Source organism: Neopsephotus bourkii, unplaced genomic scaffold (genome assembly GCF_033783945.1).
Source record: "Neopsephotus bourkii isolate Nb327-2 ecotype Australia unplaced genomic scaffold, CSIRO-AGI_Nbou_v1 NB_1632, whole genome shotgun sequence".
Classification (NCBI taxonomy): domain Eukaryota; kingdom Metazoa; phylum Chordata; class Aves; order Psittaciformes; family Psittacidae; genus Neopsephotus; species Neopsephotus bourkii.
The window spans coordinates 954,725-972,892 of NW_026902107.1; the positions used below are offsets into that span (position 1 = coordinate 954,725).

Below are 18,168 nucleotides of genomic sequence, written 5' to 3' on the forward strand. Positions count from 1 at the left end.
GGAGGGGAGCGGCGGCCGCGGGGGATGGAGCCCTTCCTGGGCTGCACCGGCGCCGCGCTCCTGCTCTGCTTCAGCTACGCCGGTCTGAGCCCGGTGGAGGCAGGTAAGGGCCGCCGGGCCCCGGGAGGGGATGCCCGGGGAGAGGGGGGGGGGGGTCCCGTAGGGAGGCGGGGGCTGAACCGAGGGGACCGAGCCTGGGGCATTCCAGAGGGACCTCGCCGGTAACGGGGTGCGGGGGACACGGGGGGTTCCGGCCACGCAGCGCCGGGGCACCGGGAAGCATCAAGCTCTCGCCCCACCGTGTTCCAGCCCTTGGGAAGGCGGCACGCAGGGATGGGACACAAAACCGAGCCCCTCTCCCAGCGCTGGCACCGGGGAGGTGAGCACTGTCCTGGCCCGGAGCCACGGCACCGGCTCAAGGCACAGGGGGAGCCAGAGCCAAGGAGGCAACCCCAAATCTGCTCTGCCCTCACCATGGCACCTTGGCCTTGGTGCCACGCTGCCCCGGGCCCGGCCAAGGCACTACTGGGGGCACTGGGAGCTCCCCATGGGAGCTGCCTCTCCTAGGGCACAGCAGAGCCCGGGCACCTCAAACCAGGCCCCTTGGAGCTCTGATCTTTGGGGAAGCTGTGATTCTGGAGGGCTCAGCACCAGCTCGGGTCCACTCTTCCCCCCTGTGTCAGCCTGGCTGTGCCTTCACCAAGCACCCAACGCCTGGGTGCTGGTGGAACCAAGCAGACGCCCTCCCTGGTGCAGTAGAGCCTGCCCAAGCGCTGCCTCCCTCACTCGCTGCCTGCAAGATGCTGCTGGAACAGCTGCTTTGTCTGATTGCCGGCGTATCCGGCATTCCAGGAGCATGGGGGTGACTCTCAGGGATGCAGGACTCCAGGGAGTGGAAATTCCTGTGCTCGGGAGTTGCTTCAGTTACATCTGCCCTCGTCCTGCCTGTGCAGGGCTGCAGCAGCCCCTGGATGCTTTCAGTGCTGTCACCCAGCCCCTCGGCCAACCGTGGGCACCTCAAGTTGCTGTTTCACAACCAACAGCCCCGGGTTGATCGATGAAACATTCCCCAAAGGAACACATTGGGCGATGAGGAAAAGGCGGCGGGGCAATGGAGGCGGCTGTGATTGTCACAGCGCTCCTGGGCTGCTGTGAACTGAGCCATTTCCCTGCTCTTCCTTATCCTTGGATCACCTCAGTCAACACGGGGTTGTGTGCTGCCCATCACGCCTCCTGCTCCTGTTGCAGCAGCGCTGTGTGTGGTGAGGTGTCGGTGAGCACCCAGTGCTGCCCTGGCTCATGGCTATGGAGTGCAGGGGGGATGCTCCAGGCTCTGGGGCTCTGTGACCTTGGGGCTGTTGCCACTCACCCTCAGCCTCCTCTTCCCATGGCCTCCTCCACCGAGGGCTGTGAAGTGGCCTCCCTGCACCCTGGCGAGGCAGCGAGCGCGTGCTGTGCCTGGGGAAAGAGAGGAATGAGGATATGGAATGGTTTTCCCAAGGTCACGCAGAGGGAGCGGCAGCATCGCCACCCACTCTACCCGAGGATGGGCCCACAGAGGTGTCCCAGCCATCAGGAATGCCCTGGAGAGGAAAGGGTTCCCAGCAGGGTCAGGTGGGGATGGAGGCTCGGCCATCCCTCCTCTTGCACCCCATGCAAGTGGGCTCACAGTAATGCCCCTTGTGACAGGTGAAGGCTGATGGCACCCAGGAGGGGACTGTGGGTGCTGTTTCCTCACCCGTGTCCTACTGGGTGTGCTTGTCCCTTCCTCTGAGCCAGGGGAACGCAGCCACCCCTGCTCTGGTGGGATGGAAACCAGGAGCAAGCAATAGGCCCAAGAAAGCAGCTCTATGGAGATGGGAAACGGAGCCACACCAGCCCTTTTGTGTCTCACAACAGACACAGACATTCCTGGCCATGGACATTCCTGGCCTTAGACATTCCTGGCCAGCTGACAGGCAGCATAAGCACTTTATTGATTCCTGCATTCAGTTCAGGAGAGATTTAATTGGAATGTGGAGGTTCCTCACCCCATGTCAGTCCCTTAGCAGGGATGCTGCTGCACAAAGCAGCTGAGGTTGTGCCATTCCTCTTCCAAACCTGGAGAGGTCTTCTGCTGGGAATACACATGTGGAAAACAGGTCTCTCCCAGCGAGGGATGTGCTCGCAGGCAGTATCCATGCACTGAGCAGGGGAGCGTGCAAAGCTGTATGTGTGCAATAGAGATGGGATTGTTGGATGCAGGAGTCAGGACCAGGCAGCAGGCTCTGGGTACCGGGAGCTCCAGGGCTCGCTCAGCCCCTGCCTAGGAGAGAGCTCTCTTGTTTCTCTGATGTGACCCAGTTGGAGAAGAGCCTGAGAAGACCCCGGTACCGAGTCCTCCTGGGCATCCAGGTCCTGGCTCAGCCATGCCCTGGCAATGACTCTGCTTGGGGTTGGCAATGTTAAAACCCAAGTCATGGTGCTGGTGTGACCTGTCTGCCTTTGGGACTCTGGGAGTCCGAGGCTGGGCAGTATGGAATGTCCTCCACAGTAGAAATACTCCTTAGCTCTGCCCTGGAGCAAGCAGGACACACTTCCCAATGGCCAGGCTGGACACATGGAGCATCTCTGTGCTCCCTGAATAAGCTCCATCCTCCTTGGCAGCATTTCCCAATGCACATTTGGGTACCTGCTCCATGGACACTTGGCAATGGGGCTCTGGGGGGGTAAGGATGATGCTGGTTTATTGATACCCTGTTTACACAGGGTGGTCAGCAGGGAATAACGGCCTCTTTCCCGGCCTGGAGAGCCACCAATTGGTCTTTCAGCTCTTTGAAACAGTCAGAGCTTAACAAACAGCCCCATGGTAGTGGGGTGCAGTGGTGGGCCCTGCTTCTTCCCACTCCCTGGCAGGCTCCATCCATTAACACACTCAGGGAAGCTGCAGCCCTTCCTCCATAGGCCATAAAGAGAACAAGGAATTCCATCTGCTGAAGGGATTCGTGCTGGGGGAGCAAAGAAAGGCTCCAAAAGGCAGCAAACCCAAGTCTTTTTATACCTACACTCACCCAGTTCTTCACAGAGAACATCACACAGGACCTCATGGGATGCTTCTTCCCCTGGCAGGTCGTGTCCTTCCATCTCCCATGTCCGCAGCGAAGGCTGTGGTGCAGGGGTATAGAACTACAGGGATTTGAGGCTGACATTCCCTGCTTCCCACAGGGAAAAGCAGGCAGCTTGCAGGTTGATAGCACTGAATGAGCATGTCGGAGCCTGGCAGGCCCTCTGCTCACTGGACCATGTCTGAGGGCTTGGAAGCAGCTGAGCCTTTCCCAGCAGGAAAGGAGCTGCCTGTAGGAGATGAGTGAAGTGAACTGGTAAATGCTGTGACTAAAGGCAGCCTTAGCCATGGAGGAAACTGCACCTGGAGTATCCAGGAGAGCTGAATCCAGAAGGAACAGATCTGGGGGCCCTGGCTGGGGAGATCAACCCTGGAGTACCCCCTCATTCAAAACCTGCAGCCTGGCCACAGGGCTCGGCTGGCAGAGCTGCTCTCCAAGGGGCTGAGATTTCCATAGCTCCTTCCTTTAGCTCTAAGCAAGGGTCTCCCAGCAGCCTGCATGGCTGAGCCCTCAGCCCCTGCCCCATTGTAAGAGCAGCTTCAAAAGAAGAACAGAAAGGAGGACCACGGCAGAGGCCACATCTCCCAGGGATGTCTTTGTGCCTTGATCCTAGAGGTGCCAGGCAGGACACCCCCTCTGCTCACCCCATCACCCTCCATCAGCAGCCCCAGTGGGATGGATACAAACCTTCATCCTTCTCCCTCCCCACCCCATCCACAGCCGTGATGGTGAAGGCAACATAAGGGGCAGGCGGGTGGTTTCCTCCTCCTCATGCCAGCAGCTGCTGTGTCGACAGTGAAAAGCCAGGGAGGAACCAGCCAAAAGCTCCAAAGTGTGAAGGGTTCTTTTTGCTTCTCTCTTAAATAAAACCCCATTAATAATGAGCAAAGTGTTTAATGAGAGGCTGGAAGGAGTTCTCAGCATTAAGAGGGGATTACAGCTAATCTTCATCGCTCATTCCTCCTTGCTGTGCAGTGGCAGCGCTGACCTGCTCTTGCCAGAAGGGCCCAAGGGGGATGCAGGACTGCGGCTCAGCCCATGCAGGGTCCCTGTGGGAAGGAAACCAGACATGGTTTAAACATGATCAGTTTGGAAGCAGCCTGGAATTCACGTTTAAAGATCAGGATTTCATCTTCATTAACCAGGGCTTCCCCTTAGAGAGGGGCTGCAGTTTGTGCTGATAGGAGAGAATGAGAGCAGCTTTTCATCCCGGTACACAGCCCTAAGCCAAATTGGCCAAGCAGATCCTCTGCCTGTTTGCAGTGTGCGATGGGCTCCAGCAGCCGCTGCAGCTGGGATGAAGCTGATGCCTCTTACACCACATGGGTCCCTTACAGACCAGACATGGGATGTGCCATCCGCAGCATCTCGGGATGAGGAAGGCTCGATGCAAGGCACCCTCCCTGCTCTCTTGCCTGCACTGGGGTAGGAACAGCCCCTGGGAGCATCCCACCCTCCCTGCCTGCTCCCAGGACACCAGCAGCTTCCCTGGCTGCTGCAGGCACAAAGTCGCCAGGAGTCCCATATGAGTCTAGGCTTGGGTTTGGTACCTCAAGGCCCTGCAAGATGCTGACCCCCTCCAGCCAGCTGGAAAACGGGAGTTACAGCTTCTCCACCTGCCCTCAGCCAGGCTGGCACTAAGGAAGAGCCGCAAGGGGCTCAAGGAGCCAAACGCAGTGTGGAATCTCTTGGAAGAGAGGTTGGATTTCACAAAGCCATGAGCTCACTGTGCATCGCCTGGGAGTGGGGGGGAGCATCCTCATGCCTTAAAATCTGGGTTCCAAATTATCCACTCAGCTCTGGGAGCAGGAAACTGATTATTCCAGCTTTGTATTCCCGTCAAGCCGTGCTTCATTCCCCTCTCCTGCTGCTTTTACACTGGTTCGACACCACTGATTTCAGCGTAGCTGCTCCTAACCTGCAGCACTGAAAGGAAAGGCAGGCTCAGATCTGCTGCCCTAGATCTCACTGTACGATTGCTGACTTCAGCCACCCCATCCTCTCTCAGGGGTTACTAACGGGTGTTTCTAGACCATACTCTTGACACCCCCTCACCAGCTGATTTCTCCCCAGCCTCCATTCTGAGCCCAGCTTTGCCGAGCGCTTCCCTCCTGCCCCACAGCCCCCCAGATCCCAGAGAGGTTCCTTGCTCTCCTCCAGCCCTGCGAGGCCTTCCCAACTCCCCCCTGTTTTACACCATCAGGAAACTCCGGGCACTTTTCCTGCTTTGCCTCCCTCATGGTCACAGGTTCCCAAGGGGACTCGGGCACCAAGGGCAGTGCGATGTGCATTCCCTTTCGCCAGCCTCAAGCTTCTTCCCCGGTGCTCTCTGCTGCTGGGGGTTAATGCACCTCTTTAGAAAGGGCTCCCCAACCTGAGCTGGGCAAATCATCAGTGATAGCTCCGAAAAGAAATGTACCCCCCCTCCAGGAAAGCCATCCATGCTGGGATTTCATGTACAGCAGCACTCAGGAAAGGGCAAAGTGCCAGCCTGGGGCTGCTTTGTCTCCCACCTCTCCATCATACCCTCCCTATGTCCCAGTGAATTCATCAGGCATGACTCACAGACCTTCCCTGTCACATTCCCATCTGCTGGCTGCCCCTTCCTAAAATTAGACCCCACTCTTGTTGGCATTGGTCACAGGGGGAAGGTGAGGAGCTGAGGTCCAGGGAGCTGATCCCAGCCAGGACTGGGGTTCAGCCCGAGGAGCACGCTCCATCTCCCCTGCTCAGCCTGCTCTTGGCCCTGCTGCTGCAGGAGGATGGTGAATGCTCCCACCTTCCAAGAGCCTCCCTTCATGAAGGCCACCCCTGAGAGATGAGGATGCTCTGGCTCAATACTGACTTGATCATCTCCAAAGAGGAAGGACACCTCCCCTATTAAACCCTGGAGGCCACAACTGCTTGGAGCTCCTCCTCCTGTCCCAAATCCAGGTGAATTTGGCCATGCACCTTTCAGTGAGCTCTTTGCTCACTGAAGGACTCCCTAGAATCAGCCTGGGTCTGGCCACCCAAGGGGTCACTGCTGGGTGTGGGTCTCCCCACAGAGGAGCTCCGAAGGGTCTGGGTGCTGGCTGGGGATGAGAGAAAGGAATAAGGTCATTGCTCTGCTGAGTGTGGAGCTGCATTGACCTTGCTGGGGAATTCTGTGCTCCCATTATTCCCTTTGTTCCTGGGGGAACATTCACCAGGAGTGAAGTCACTCGTTAGGAGACACCGACACCACCGGGTATTTTCAGCCACATTCCAGCGGCTGGGACTGACTGCAGATCCCACAAGTGTTACTGGAGACACGCACACGTGCGCCCTGCAGGGCAGCCTTGTGCAGGGGTTCCCAAGCACTGAAGGCATTATGATTTGATGGAAGGCAGAAGAAATGATTGCTCCTCACCCTGCTCCACCTCCTGAGCGTAGCCAGGGCCCCAGCAGCCTCGTTGTGCCTTTGGGTTTGGGGCATGGGAGTTAAATCTGACCAGAGGAGAGGGAACAGGAGCCCAACGTGCTGCACTGAGCACTGGAAGGGCTGTGCCAAGCCCATGAGGTACAACCTTCCCCTTGGGATGCTAGGAAAGGCTTTACACTGGCAGCTCCCTTGGGAAGGAGCTAGCAGCTGGAAACTAGGGCATGCTCTGGAGTGAGGAATAACCAGGAGCCTCAAGCTCTTGCTTTCATAGCCTGCCCTTTCCCCATGGCCCATAGGTGCTGTCCTGCTCACTGGGAGCGGGTCCTTGCTGGATGGTCTCAGCCCACCTGAGAGACAGCAAATCGAGCACAAAACGTGTATCAGATCTCTTCTGTCAAACAGGGAAAAGCAAAAGAAACACTTCTATTTACTCCTGCTGAATCCCAAGCCTCAAATGCTCATCAAAGCATTCCCTTCCCATGCTTGCAAGGCAGATTTTGCATTTCCTCCCAGCTGTCACTGTCAGGCTGTAATAGGAAACAGCAGAGAGAACGTGGTACGTGGTACGTGGCTGGGAAGGGGGAGATGAATGAGCTGCTCTGTGCCCTGTTCTGCTGACAGAACCCTCTCCAAGGGTCAGTTCTTTCACACATGCCTAATGCAACCCATACTCCTAGCAGAGAGCTCCTAGAACCTCACTGCTAGTTGAGACTGCCTTTCCAGATCCATATCCAGCTACAGGAAGAACCCTGAGCCAGGTCCTTTTGCCTGCCCTTGCTCCATCTCCTGCTGTGCCTGTGCCTGGGTAAAGGCTCTGCTCTCCCTCCTTGCAGACAGCCCATCAGCTCCAGTAAATGTCACAGTCAAACACCTGAAAGCCAACTCAGCCGTTGTGACTTGGGATGTTCTGGAAGATGAAGTTGTCATTGGATTTGCAATTTCCCAGCAGGTATGGTGCCTCCAGTTGCCTGGTTTCGGTCACAACCGTATTCACCCCAGGTACCCTCAGTTTCCAAGTGCTCTTGCTGCAGTTTAAGCCCATTTCCTTCGTGTCCTGTCCCTCGTGGTCTGGGTGGGGATGTGACTCCCTGTCCTCTCCGCAGCAGTGCTTCATGTGTTGGTAGCTGCAGAGAGGAATGGGCCTGATGTCCGTGGTGGACAGGGCAGGAAGCAGGGGTCTGACAGCAGCAGTGCACAGGGGAGGCCCCTCCATCACTCTCTGCTCTCCTCTCTCGGCTTCCAGAAGAAGGACGTGCGGATGCTGCGCTTCATCCAGGAGGTGAACACCACCACCCGCTCCTGTGCCCTCTGGGACCTAGAGGAGGACACCGAGTACATTGTGCATGTCCAGGCCATCAGCATCCAAGGCCAGAGCCCTGCCAGTGAGCCAGTCCTCTTCAAGACCCCCAGGGAAGCTGAGAAACTAGCCTCTAAAAATAAAGGCAAGTGTGGGTGAGTTCCTGTGTGGCCCCTGGGATGCCCAGGCAGGGCAGGGCTCTGCAGAGAGGGAAGCAGTTCCCTGTGCAGTGGGAATAAGCAGGTTCAACGCACAGGGTCCCCACGTTGATGTGTGGGATACCCCAAGAGTCTCCAGCAGACAAGGCTGACAGGGAGATGCTGCTGAAGGCTGCCTGCTCATTTCCCCCCTTTCACAGGAGGTTTAACAGGCAAAGCGAGAGGAGAAGGTTTCCAGACTCTGTCCCAGCATCCTTGCAAGTGGAGAACCCCAGGGGAAATTCCTGAGCAGCCTGTGAACCCCTATGGAACTAGACCCTTGGATGGCACTGGGCACAGCACCGCTGTGCTCACACTGAGCCTCCCATGCCTGGATTGCAGGATAGCAAGGGAAAACTTACCCAGAGATGCCCACTTGTCTTACATTTCAAATATTCAGGCCAAATGAGAGCAAGTTGAGGTTGGAAAGGACCTCTTGAGGTCACCAAACCCTCACTGTCCAGTCGGGTTTGAAACACCTCCATGGGGGAAATCAGGCACTTCCTCTGTGGCAGCTCCTTCACTTGCTCTTAATAAGGCAAAGCAGATTGATGAATCCTTCTGGCAGCAAGAATCTGTGGGACAGGAAGGGTGAGCGCCTGCCCCTGAGGACCCAGCCTGTTGCGGGGCTCTTGGTGCTCCATGGGATGCTGTCAATTCTTGACTCTTGCTGCTAAAATGATTTGGTGCCTGTAAATACCGAATTGCTGCTCATCTGAAAGCACTGAGAGGAGCATTGAGAGGAGCATTGTGAGGAGCACTGATCCTCTTTCCCGAGGCTCAGCTCTCATCTTAGTGCTTTGAAGCTGAGGAGGTGCATTAGGCCCTGCCAAAAGGCTCTGCTCATTCCTGAATCCCACTGGAAAACCACGCCAGGCTCCACGCTGCTGAGCTGCACAGGAATGTGAGGCTTCAGGGCAGGCCCTGACGGCACCAACAGACACCAGAGGCAGAGCAGAGCTGCCACAGGGCCGGATAACAAGGATTTACCCCATAGCAGCTCCTCTGTAGTAAGTGCCTGGTGATCCCGTCTCTCTGCTCCTTCCTCAGCCCATCTCCTGCACAGCTGATGCTCTGCAAGTTCAGATGAGGGAGAGGAAGGAAGGAGAGGAAGGAAAGGAAGGAAACTTGTGCTAAGGGATGACTGAGGGGTGAAGGCTCTCTCCCTGCTAGACCCTGATACACTGATGAGTTGACCTGGGCATCGGAGCCAGCCTGTGCTTGGGTTTCATGATCTCTCTTTCCCCTTGTGCAGATGAGGTGACAATGAAGGAGATGGCAAAGAAAAACCAGCAGCTGCGAGCAGGGGAAGTTCTCATCATTGTTGTGGTGTTGTTTATGTGGGCAGGTCAGTCGAATCCTTCTGTCAAAAGCATGAAGTATCCTTAGGAAACATTCCTTGGCTTGCACGTGTAATCATGTAAGACCTGAAAAGGAACCCTTCCCTCCCTCCCACCAGCAGCACTGCACATGCAGCCGTACTGAGCATCCCTCAGCATCACAAGTTGGGCAGGGCCACAAGCAGGTGAATCTGATGTAGTCCAGGGGGATGTAGATAATGGGCCTGATGAACCAACTGCCTAATTCCCCATGGCTAATCCTGTAATCTCATATCATGCACTGATGATAACACCCTCAGCCATCCAGCAGGATGCCTCCAGCGACACACTGTAATGATCTGGCTGTTATATGCCTCCAACTCTCATGCAAAAGAGAAATGTAAGAGCACCCACTGTTAGAACCCACTTCAGGAGCCATTAAAATAATGGAAGCATTGAAAGAACAAATGGCCCCAAACATCAGAACACCAATAAACCACATCCTCTCAGCAGCCACTATCACAATACAAAGAATAGGGTTTAATAGGAAGAGGAGGGATGTTACCAGAAACACATTAACCGAAAGGAAGGAGAAGTCTATGCAAGTGTGGCATGGCAGGAGGAGGAAGGAACAGCATAAATTGAAAGCTGCTATCCCAAAGGGTGGTTTGGAACCAAACTCTTGGCAATCTTTTGAAATTCCACCCTAGTCCTCCTTATCCCTCGCAGCCATTAATCCTTTAATCCAAGCAGAGCCTCTGCTACAGGATGGATGCTGCAGGATGTGATTTTATAAGCAAGATCAGCTGCAGCTGAGAGCAGCCAGCGCTGTGGAAGGAGCAGTAAAACCATCCTAGGGCTGCTCTGCTGTGGGATGCGATGGGCATAGGGAGGCACAAACCTTAACCCAGCCTCTACTGGAGCATCCTTGAACATGAAGGTCTCTCACTATGACTTTCTGTCATATGTATGAATATATAAACTTCATTTCTAAAGGGAACCCAAAGTGTTTTCCAACTGTGGGACCACATTTCAATAGAACTTACAGCAAGTGTAGAGAGGAACATCTCACTCCTATGATTTAATAGGGAGAGGGAAACGCCTCTGACTCCTGCTCCACCAGCTTAGCACGTCTGGAGAGGCTGCAGCCAGCCCTTCAGCTTGCTCAGTTTGCTGAGTTAATGCACGAGTTAATGGGAAATAAAGTTTGCACATGTCTGGTTTCTATTTTGAGCCCCAGCATCCCCTGGCCGCCAGTCAGCTGCTGCTCCTGCTGCCACCTCAAGCAGTAATGAAACAGCATTTGCTCCCTGCGAGGCACAGAACACGGTGCTCCAGAGAAAATGGGCACCTGTGAGCCAAGGAGACCGGTAGGAAGGGAAATGAGCCCTGTGGTAAATCTTTGATCCATAAAAGACAGCCTGTGCCACTCAATGCTGAACCCTCTTGTGCCAATCAATCCCCTTTTCCACCCACAGAGCGTATGAACCATCACACAGAGGGTTTTCCTCAGGCAGAAACCTGCCACAACAGCACCGAGGGGCTGACAGCTTTAGCAACTTGTATCTCCCATGGTAGCATCACGTTATGTCCTCTAAAAGGGGGGGGTCTGTCAATCTGCTGCTGTAGCCTGTCACAGGCCTGACTCGACAGGGGCTGCACCAGTTTACTCCAACAGATATGGCCCATCTGTACCAGATCCTGCTGAGGTAACTGGGGAGAGATGTGAAGAGGAAACCAGTCACTGATCAGAGACGTGTCCCACAAGAGGGGGATGGAGGAATTAACTGTATCCTGTATCCTTCTACAAGGTCTCTTACAAGCCAATCCGGGTGACACGATCAGATCCATGTATAACATTTGGTTTGCCCTGGCAAGTGCCAAGCTTACCACGAGTTATTTGCACTTGCAGAGACTGGGCAGCAATTATTGCTCAAGATGATAACTAAATGAATGCCTAAACTAAACTAAAAGGTTTCTAGAACCTCTAGTGTCTGTTCTGTTCAGCATTTATGGCGAGTTTTAGTTGTGCACATTCAGATTTAAATGCCCTGCCAGTGAAACCGATCCTCAATAAGCACATGAAGCGACTGAATAACTGATTCATCTCCCACTGTAGCATCATCTAAAACTCAGATCAATGTCAGAACAAAGCATTTGCTAATACCACAATTTCCCTTCTAAGATGACTTCCATTTAAAAAAGGAAAGTGGGTGGGTGGGGGAAACCTCTCTACAACTGGTGGGCTCTTACATGTACAAAACCCCAAAGGCTTTAACCTGAATGTATGACGATGATGTTTTAGCAAATGTAGCCAGGAACCAGGCTGTGCCCAGGGCTCTGACCTGAGACGTGGCTCTTGTGCTGTACTTCTGGCATTATTCACAGCCCTTTGCTGCTCTGTGCCTCAGTTTTGCCATCAGGAGCCACAGAAGGTGGGACTGTGGCAGATGTTAAGCTGCTCTGCCAGGACCAGCCATGTGTTCACACACGCAGAGAGAATCTGAACCACTGTGTTTACCTGGGGGCAGCTGCCACAGCACCACGTTCTAAAGCAGTTTGGGGTGATCTGCTGAAAGCTTTACAGATGTTTTGCTATCGGGGGCAGAAGCAGCATCTGCCTGGGTCTGCGCAACCTCCGCGTTTGGGATCTGCAGGCAGGGAAGTCACTCGGTCAAAATGTCACATCAAAGCTGCTAAGGAAGACATCTGCAGTCTCCTAACGTGGCATGGCTGCTCCTCTCCTCATGTGCCTCTGCGTGTGGGAGGAAATTTCCACTGGCAGCTCCTGCTGCCGTCACTGTTGCATATTTGCAGATGTTGTCCTGCTGCTCCAAGGGCCCTGGCTGCATCACAGGCAGGCAGGTACGGTACCTGCCCCTCATCCCCAGCCCTGGGGCCTTCCCTTCACCCCAGGGGAGAAGGAGCAGAGGACACACTCTCACTAACCAGAGATCCCAGGAGCTCCTGTGTTTGTAAAGGAAAAACCCCACTTAACCACACAGTTAGTGGGGATCGCATCAAAACATAGGGCTTGAAACACTTGTCCCATTTAATGACAGGGAAGTTAGAACAGAATTAATCTGTCCTTCTAACTAGTTTAGCATGGAATTAGGTCTCAGGAAGGAAACAGCCAGAGGGCTGACGAGCTGTGTTAGAAAATGATCCTTAGGAGCAGTTGTGAATGCTGCTGAGATCTCCACTGGAAGGCACAGAGCTGGCTGGCAAGCAAAGGATCTTTGCTTTCTGCAGGCTCCAGGGGCTGAGCTCATTTGTGTGATCACTAATGCTTCTTCCTGTTAGGGGTGATCGCCCTGTTTTGCAGACAGTACGATATCATCAAAGACAATGAGCCAAATAACAGCAAGGAGAAGGTGAAGAACGCCTCAGAGAACAGCACCCCCGAGCACCAGAGCGGAGGGCTCCTGCGCAGCAAGGTGAGAGGCTGCTGGCACGGGGCACAGCATCAGCTTCCTGCTTAAATGACACCAAAAAGCACCCAAACAGCCTCCCTCCAGCCGGGATGCAGAAAGGAAACACCCCTTCACATCCATGCATGTCAGCACCACGGCTTCATTAGTGGTCAGAGCCTCCCAGGACACAGCACTTCACTCCCACTCCTGGATTAGTCTGCACAGCCAGCAGGGAAAACAGATTTCAACCCATACAGCTGAAATCTCTGGGAGAAACATGCACTGAGTGATGCTGCAGTGCCTGAGCTGCTTGGGTCTGTAACCCTGCAGCAGCCATCAGGTGCCATGGGGTAAAGAGCAATAGCTCTTAGGAGCATGGCTGCTTAAAGGAATGCCACCTCCATAATGAGAGCAGACTCAAGCCTATCAACTTACTTCAATTAAACTTCCTTGTGTTTCTATCCCCAGCACTTCACATTCACCAGTTGAAATAGTCCACTCATTTATGCTCATTCAGAAGCAGACAGTGATGAACATGCAACCTTAAAACCTCCACATTGCATTTTCATCATCCTGAGGGGACGGGCACAAGAGCTTTGACAAACCCCAAGCCTGACCAGCACACTGCACTGATCTTTGACCTGGGGTTTTTCCTCCTCTTTAGTGATTGCTATTCATCCTTTCTCCCTTTTTCTCCTCTTCTAGTTTCCAAAAAACAAGCCCTCAGTGAATATCATTGAAGCATGACAGCCTGCCATCTGATAGATGGACTCCATTCCTCACTCTCACTTCCTGCCTCTGAGCCTTGATGACTAGGGAGGTGAAACATCATTGGAGCAACATGGAAAGAGACCTTAGTGATTGTCACTTGCTGGCATACACCTCCTTGTCTCTGTTCTGCAAAACATCTGGCCAGAAAGAAAAAACACAACCAAAAACCTGAAACCCCCAAATTAAGATGGAAAAGCATCAGTGAGACAACTGCTGCCAGCAATCCCACCCGGAGTCATGAATCACCTGGGCTGGACAACTCACGCACATCTCTCCACCCTCACACTCCGTCTTCTGGAAGAGGTTTCCTGTCTTTGGAAGTACAAGGGTTTGTTGTATCTTCATTTTGTCTCACTGTCACTACATCTTGACAGCATGGAGGGGAGCTCAGGCATCAGTCACTGTCACAACAAGCGAGAAAGAAGAAAAGCTCATCACAGACACAATGAGCAACCAGACTGCGGCTGCTGTGTGCTCTCGGCTTGCTTTGTTCCGTGGATGTGTGTTGTGTAGCACGTCTTGCAGGTGGGTTTTTAAACCAAACCCAGAAAAAAAGGCTGATCCCAGTTTTCATTCCCACTGCAGAGGCTTCCCTGGTGTTCTTCAGTTAAGCTGCAGCACGTCTCCACTGTTGCTGTCCTTCCTATCTAGCACTGGTGCTCTTCATCTCAGACCATCAGGACGCACCGAGCACTGGGGCACAGACCAACACGAGGGGACTCCACCAGACACCAGAAGGATAATGTCAACCATTTTCTTCATGGTATTTTCAGCTGGGCCCAAGTCCACCCCCAGTGTGAGAGAAGGTCCACAAAAATGTAGCCAGTCAGCAAAAAACAAAAGACAAACCTCCTGATACCGGTTGCTATGCAAAGGTCTCCAATGGCAACAGCCATTTACTGCTAAAGGCTCTTGCCCAAGGGACCTTTTTCTGAGGGCTTAAGTACTTAAATTGCTTCTTTTAGTAGGGTTCCTGTGGGAAGGTCTGGTTCTCCTCACACGGCCTGTCTGCCCTGTTCCTGTGACACTGCAATGCAGGGACCTGCTGGAGGCAGCCCTCCAGCAAAAGGTGGACAAGGAACGGGAAAGGGGCTGGAGTTCTCTCCTCTCTTATGAAGTGCTTGATGTTTGTAAGCTGACAGGATCCCCAGGACTGCTGGTGCTCCGGATGCTGGTAGAGGCAAGTCCATCACATGGAAAAGATTTATTCTTTGTAGTGTGCCATGGGGTATCAGTATTTAATTACTCCACAAGACCACTCCATATGCACTAGGGGATGAGGCAAGAATCTACGTGTTCCATGAGATACCAGGTTGGCCTGAGTAGGGATGGAACCTCTTACAAACCTGCACTCAGATGAGCCTGGCTTCAAAGGCCCTGCAAAGAAACAGGCTGGCAGGAAGAGTTCAGCCATCTCTCCTCTTCCATTGCCACCAGCCTTTCCAAAATGAGCCAGTTTGAGAGAAAGGCACCGGGAAGTCCGCATGCAGATGTGGTGGTGAAGAAGTGAGGGCTTCCCTGATGCCAGTTACCAAAGGCAGGCCAACCCCAAAGGTCTCTTCAGTGGATCCTTTGCCAGAACATACTCGTCCATCACCAAGAGGGAGAGGTCACCACCTCCGATACAGACAGAGCAATAAACATTTTATAATGTACAATAAAAGATTAAAGGCATCTCTTGTGTCCTTGTAACGACTGAACTAAGTCATTTCCTCTTCGCCTGCTTTGAGCACGCACACTGGAACAGGGGGACTTCCAGTGTACTGCCCAGAGACTACAGCATGAAGTGTTCTCTCAGTGTCTGGGTGTAGAAAACCAGAACCAGAGTTCACTGTTCACAGGATAAAGGGGGGGGAACTTGCTAGGTACAGCTGTAATGCTATTTATGTTGCAAGATTCTTCAGACATGTCTGTTCTCTCCGAAGGAAGAAATGCCATTTGGAATCCATACCCCTATAAAGGGAGATTTAGGACAGATGGTACAGCATGTGCAAAATGATAAAGGGAGATGCTCACTCCTTGTTTGGTAGAGAAGAATTAGATGGTGGTGCAGAGTTGGGTGCTCAAAACACAGTGTGGAAGGAGGTTAGAGGTTATCATTATGTTCCGTAACTGCAGGCTGTAAAAGGCAATAATGCTATTAGTGAGGAGAAACAAATGTAGGCTGGCAACAACTCATCAGAGAGGGATTCCAACTGCCTAAATCCAGTGATTCTCTTAAAGGAAGTGTTTTTATCAACTCTCAATTGATGCAATAAGTCCACACTTTAGCAAAAGCTGTTTCCTGTTACAGAAGAAAGCTCCTTAAGATCCTATTTCTCTGAGGGTCACAAACATCAAAGCTTTAACTGCTGCTTCAGCATCAACTTCCACCATAACCCATGAGTCAGGCACCATTAAGACTCTGGGCCTGTGTGAGCTTCAGCCTAAGCCCATCTTTGGCAGAGACACCTCATTCTTGTCAAAGGTTACCAAAAGATACTCCCAAGGTGGTTTACAGGCAATAAAGAGATCAAGGGAAAACCAAACAAGTCAGTGCTGAGCAAAGTGATGTTGAGCCACAGAAGGCAGCACCCTAAAGGCCACCCACATTTCCCCACTGATTCTGAGTGTTTGTTGGAAGTAGAAGCTGGGAAAGGGAGGTTTCAATAAGTGCTAAAAAGCAGCAGCAGGAGTGGGCTGCACAATAGGATCCCAGAGAGCAAGAACTGGTTCCCCACTGACCTCAAAAGCAAAGGAAAGCAGCCTTCCAGCCAGGCCCCTAATGCCATTCCATCCCTGGGCACTAATCCCATCGATTTCCAAGGATCAGCTGAGCAGGGACTGTGGGAACAGTAAGGAGCAAGAAGCTGCAAACAGAGCCCTTTGCCAGCATACGCAGTGCGTGTTTAAAGCTAAGCACCGCTTGCCTTCATCCTTCCAAGCACTGTAATATTATGCCTAAAAGTACCATTGAGCCAATATATTCCTCCCCCACGAGTTTAGTGAGAGGGAGCTGCAGGAGGTGGTGTGGAGCAAACAATTCTGCCCAGCATGTCCTTCCCCTTCCCAACACAGCATCAGCCCCTTCACAACCACCTCCCCCTGCACCGTTCTCCATCTCCTCCAAGGCAAATGAGAACAAGAGGCATTTTATTCTCGGACAGCTCAATAGCATCAGAGGAGGAAACACCTACACAGCTACAGAAAGTGTTAGTATAATCTCAGCTGGTAATGGCTTTCTGGAGGAGATGCAAATGGAGAGGAACAGACTGCTAATGCCAGTATTTGCCAAAGACATTAAAGGTTACATCCCTCAAAAGCATATATCACAGCTGCACATCCATTCTGCTGATAAAAATATGGCAATTCATTGATGGAGTAGCCAGACTCCACTTCTCAAGGAGATGGAGATTGTACCATATGTTGCACCAAATGTAATTTCCCCCCCATTTGCAGGAAAGCTTCCTAAAGGCACATTATAAGCTATTACTGGCTAGTCTGGAAGCAGAAGCCTTGCTGGCCAAATTTAATCAGCTTTCCAGCATTTGTTAAAAAGCTGGATCATCAACATGCTTGTTATGCTGAAATATCTTCTGTTTCCTCCATAAATCTGGTGCCTATTAAATCATCTGATGACCTGATAGATTCAAATGATTACGTTCCTCCTTGTTGGTGCTTTAGTTCACACGTCTCAAGGAGTGTGAGCTGGATTCTGTCAGCCCATGCATCAGCATCAATTTGAACTCACTTCCAAGTGAAGACTCTTTATTATTAGCAACAGAGCCAGGAAAGACACAGCTTGAATATTAGATCCCAGATGGAGTCAAAGTTGGCAGGCAGAAAAGCCAGCTTCCTGCTTCCAATCTGAACACACTCAATGCAGAGCCATTGAGTGGCAATAAGGACAAAGCCCCACGATGCCATTTGACACTTTGCAGCACACTGTTGTCCTTTTTAACTGACAAATACCCCCACACAGTGCCACCAACTGCTAACTAGAACCTATTTATACCATCCAGACCTGTTTTGCAGGGGATACAGCCAGCACATTACCAGACATCCTCTCAACCCAAAGGAATATTATCAGCTTCCACTATTTCACACTTCAGGACATAGTTTCTTCCTCCTGTTCAGAGTTCCCTCGCAGCACAAACACAAGGAAGAGTTGGCCAGCTTTGAGAGAATGGCAGGAGTATAATTTTAGTCTCATTGTTTCTAGCTGCTGTTTCAGGCTGTGATAGTGACGGATGCTGTTATATTTTTAATTGTAAGACACTTCATCCCAGAGCTCACACAGAGCTTCCACAAAACAGACTTGATATTGCTGGATTCTACTACAGCAAAGATCATAAACAGCCTCTGGCTATATTCAGGCAGAAAACGTGCAGTACATCCTTCCACAAAGGCTTAATACACAACCTCCCCCTCCCCATGCAGTATCTCATCTCCACCATTCAGCATACACAAATCACAGTTGCAATATCAAAGAATGAAATCTTCAGCAATGAGACTGCCCAAAGCCTAAAGCCTTTGCAAAGAGCTGCTCCACAACGCTGTTCATCCATGTGAGAGATTTACATTCACAAAGACCACAAAGCAGACGCTCTGGGGCAGGTACCAGCTTCTGCCCGAGGTCCTGTGGCACAAAGGAGCTGGTCTGGGCCACAGCACATGTTGACACC

The 18,168-nt window shown here is 52.4% G+C and overlaps 2 protein-coding genes across 3 annotated transcripts in view; one reads left to right on the forward strand and one right to left on the reverse strand.

Moving 5' to 3' along the window:
* On the forward strand, positions 1-15,197 carry FNDC5 (fibronectin type III domain containing 5). Its single transcript, XM_061373684.1, has 6 exons — positions 1-103; positions 7,341-7,456; positions 7,751-7,949; positions 9,257-9,349; positions 12,624-12,757; positions 13,439-15,197. Exons 1-6 carry the CDS (start codon positions 25-27, stop codon positions 13,478-13,480), a joined length of 663 nt encoding a protein of 220 aa, XP_061229668.1. The 5' UTR covers positions 1-24; the 3' UTR covers positions 13,481-15,197.
* Positions 3,983-18,168, reverse strand: part of LOC133223185 (S100P-binding protein-like) — a 26,216-nt gene continuing 12,030 nt past the window's right edge. For both annotated transcript variants that reach the window (XM_061373669.1, XM_061373668.1), the window contains one exon: positions 3,983-4,153. In XM_061373669.1, the coding sequence (XP_061229653.1) occupies positions 4,045-4,153 (109 nt within the window). In that variant the 3' untranslated portion in view covers positions 3,983-4,044. The remainder of the gene's footprint in view (positions 4,154-18,168) is intronic.

Coding starts and splice junctions, on each gene's coding strand:
- FNDC5 (XM_061373684.1), top strand. CDS start 25: ATGGAGCCCTTCCTGGGCTGCACCGGCGCCGCGCTCCTGCTCTGCTTC. Junction 7,457..7,750: donor GATTTGCAATTTCCCAGCAG/GTATGGTGCCTC, acceptor CTCGGCTTCCAG/AAGAAGGACGTGCGGATGCT. Junction 12,758..13,438: donor GAGGGCTCCTGCGCAGCAAG/GTGAGAGGCTGC, acceptor CTCCTCTTCTAG/TTTCCAAAAAACAAGCCCTC.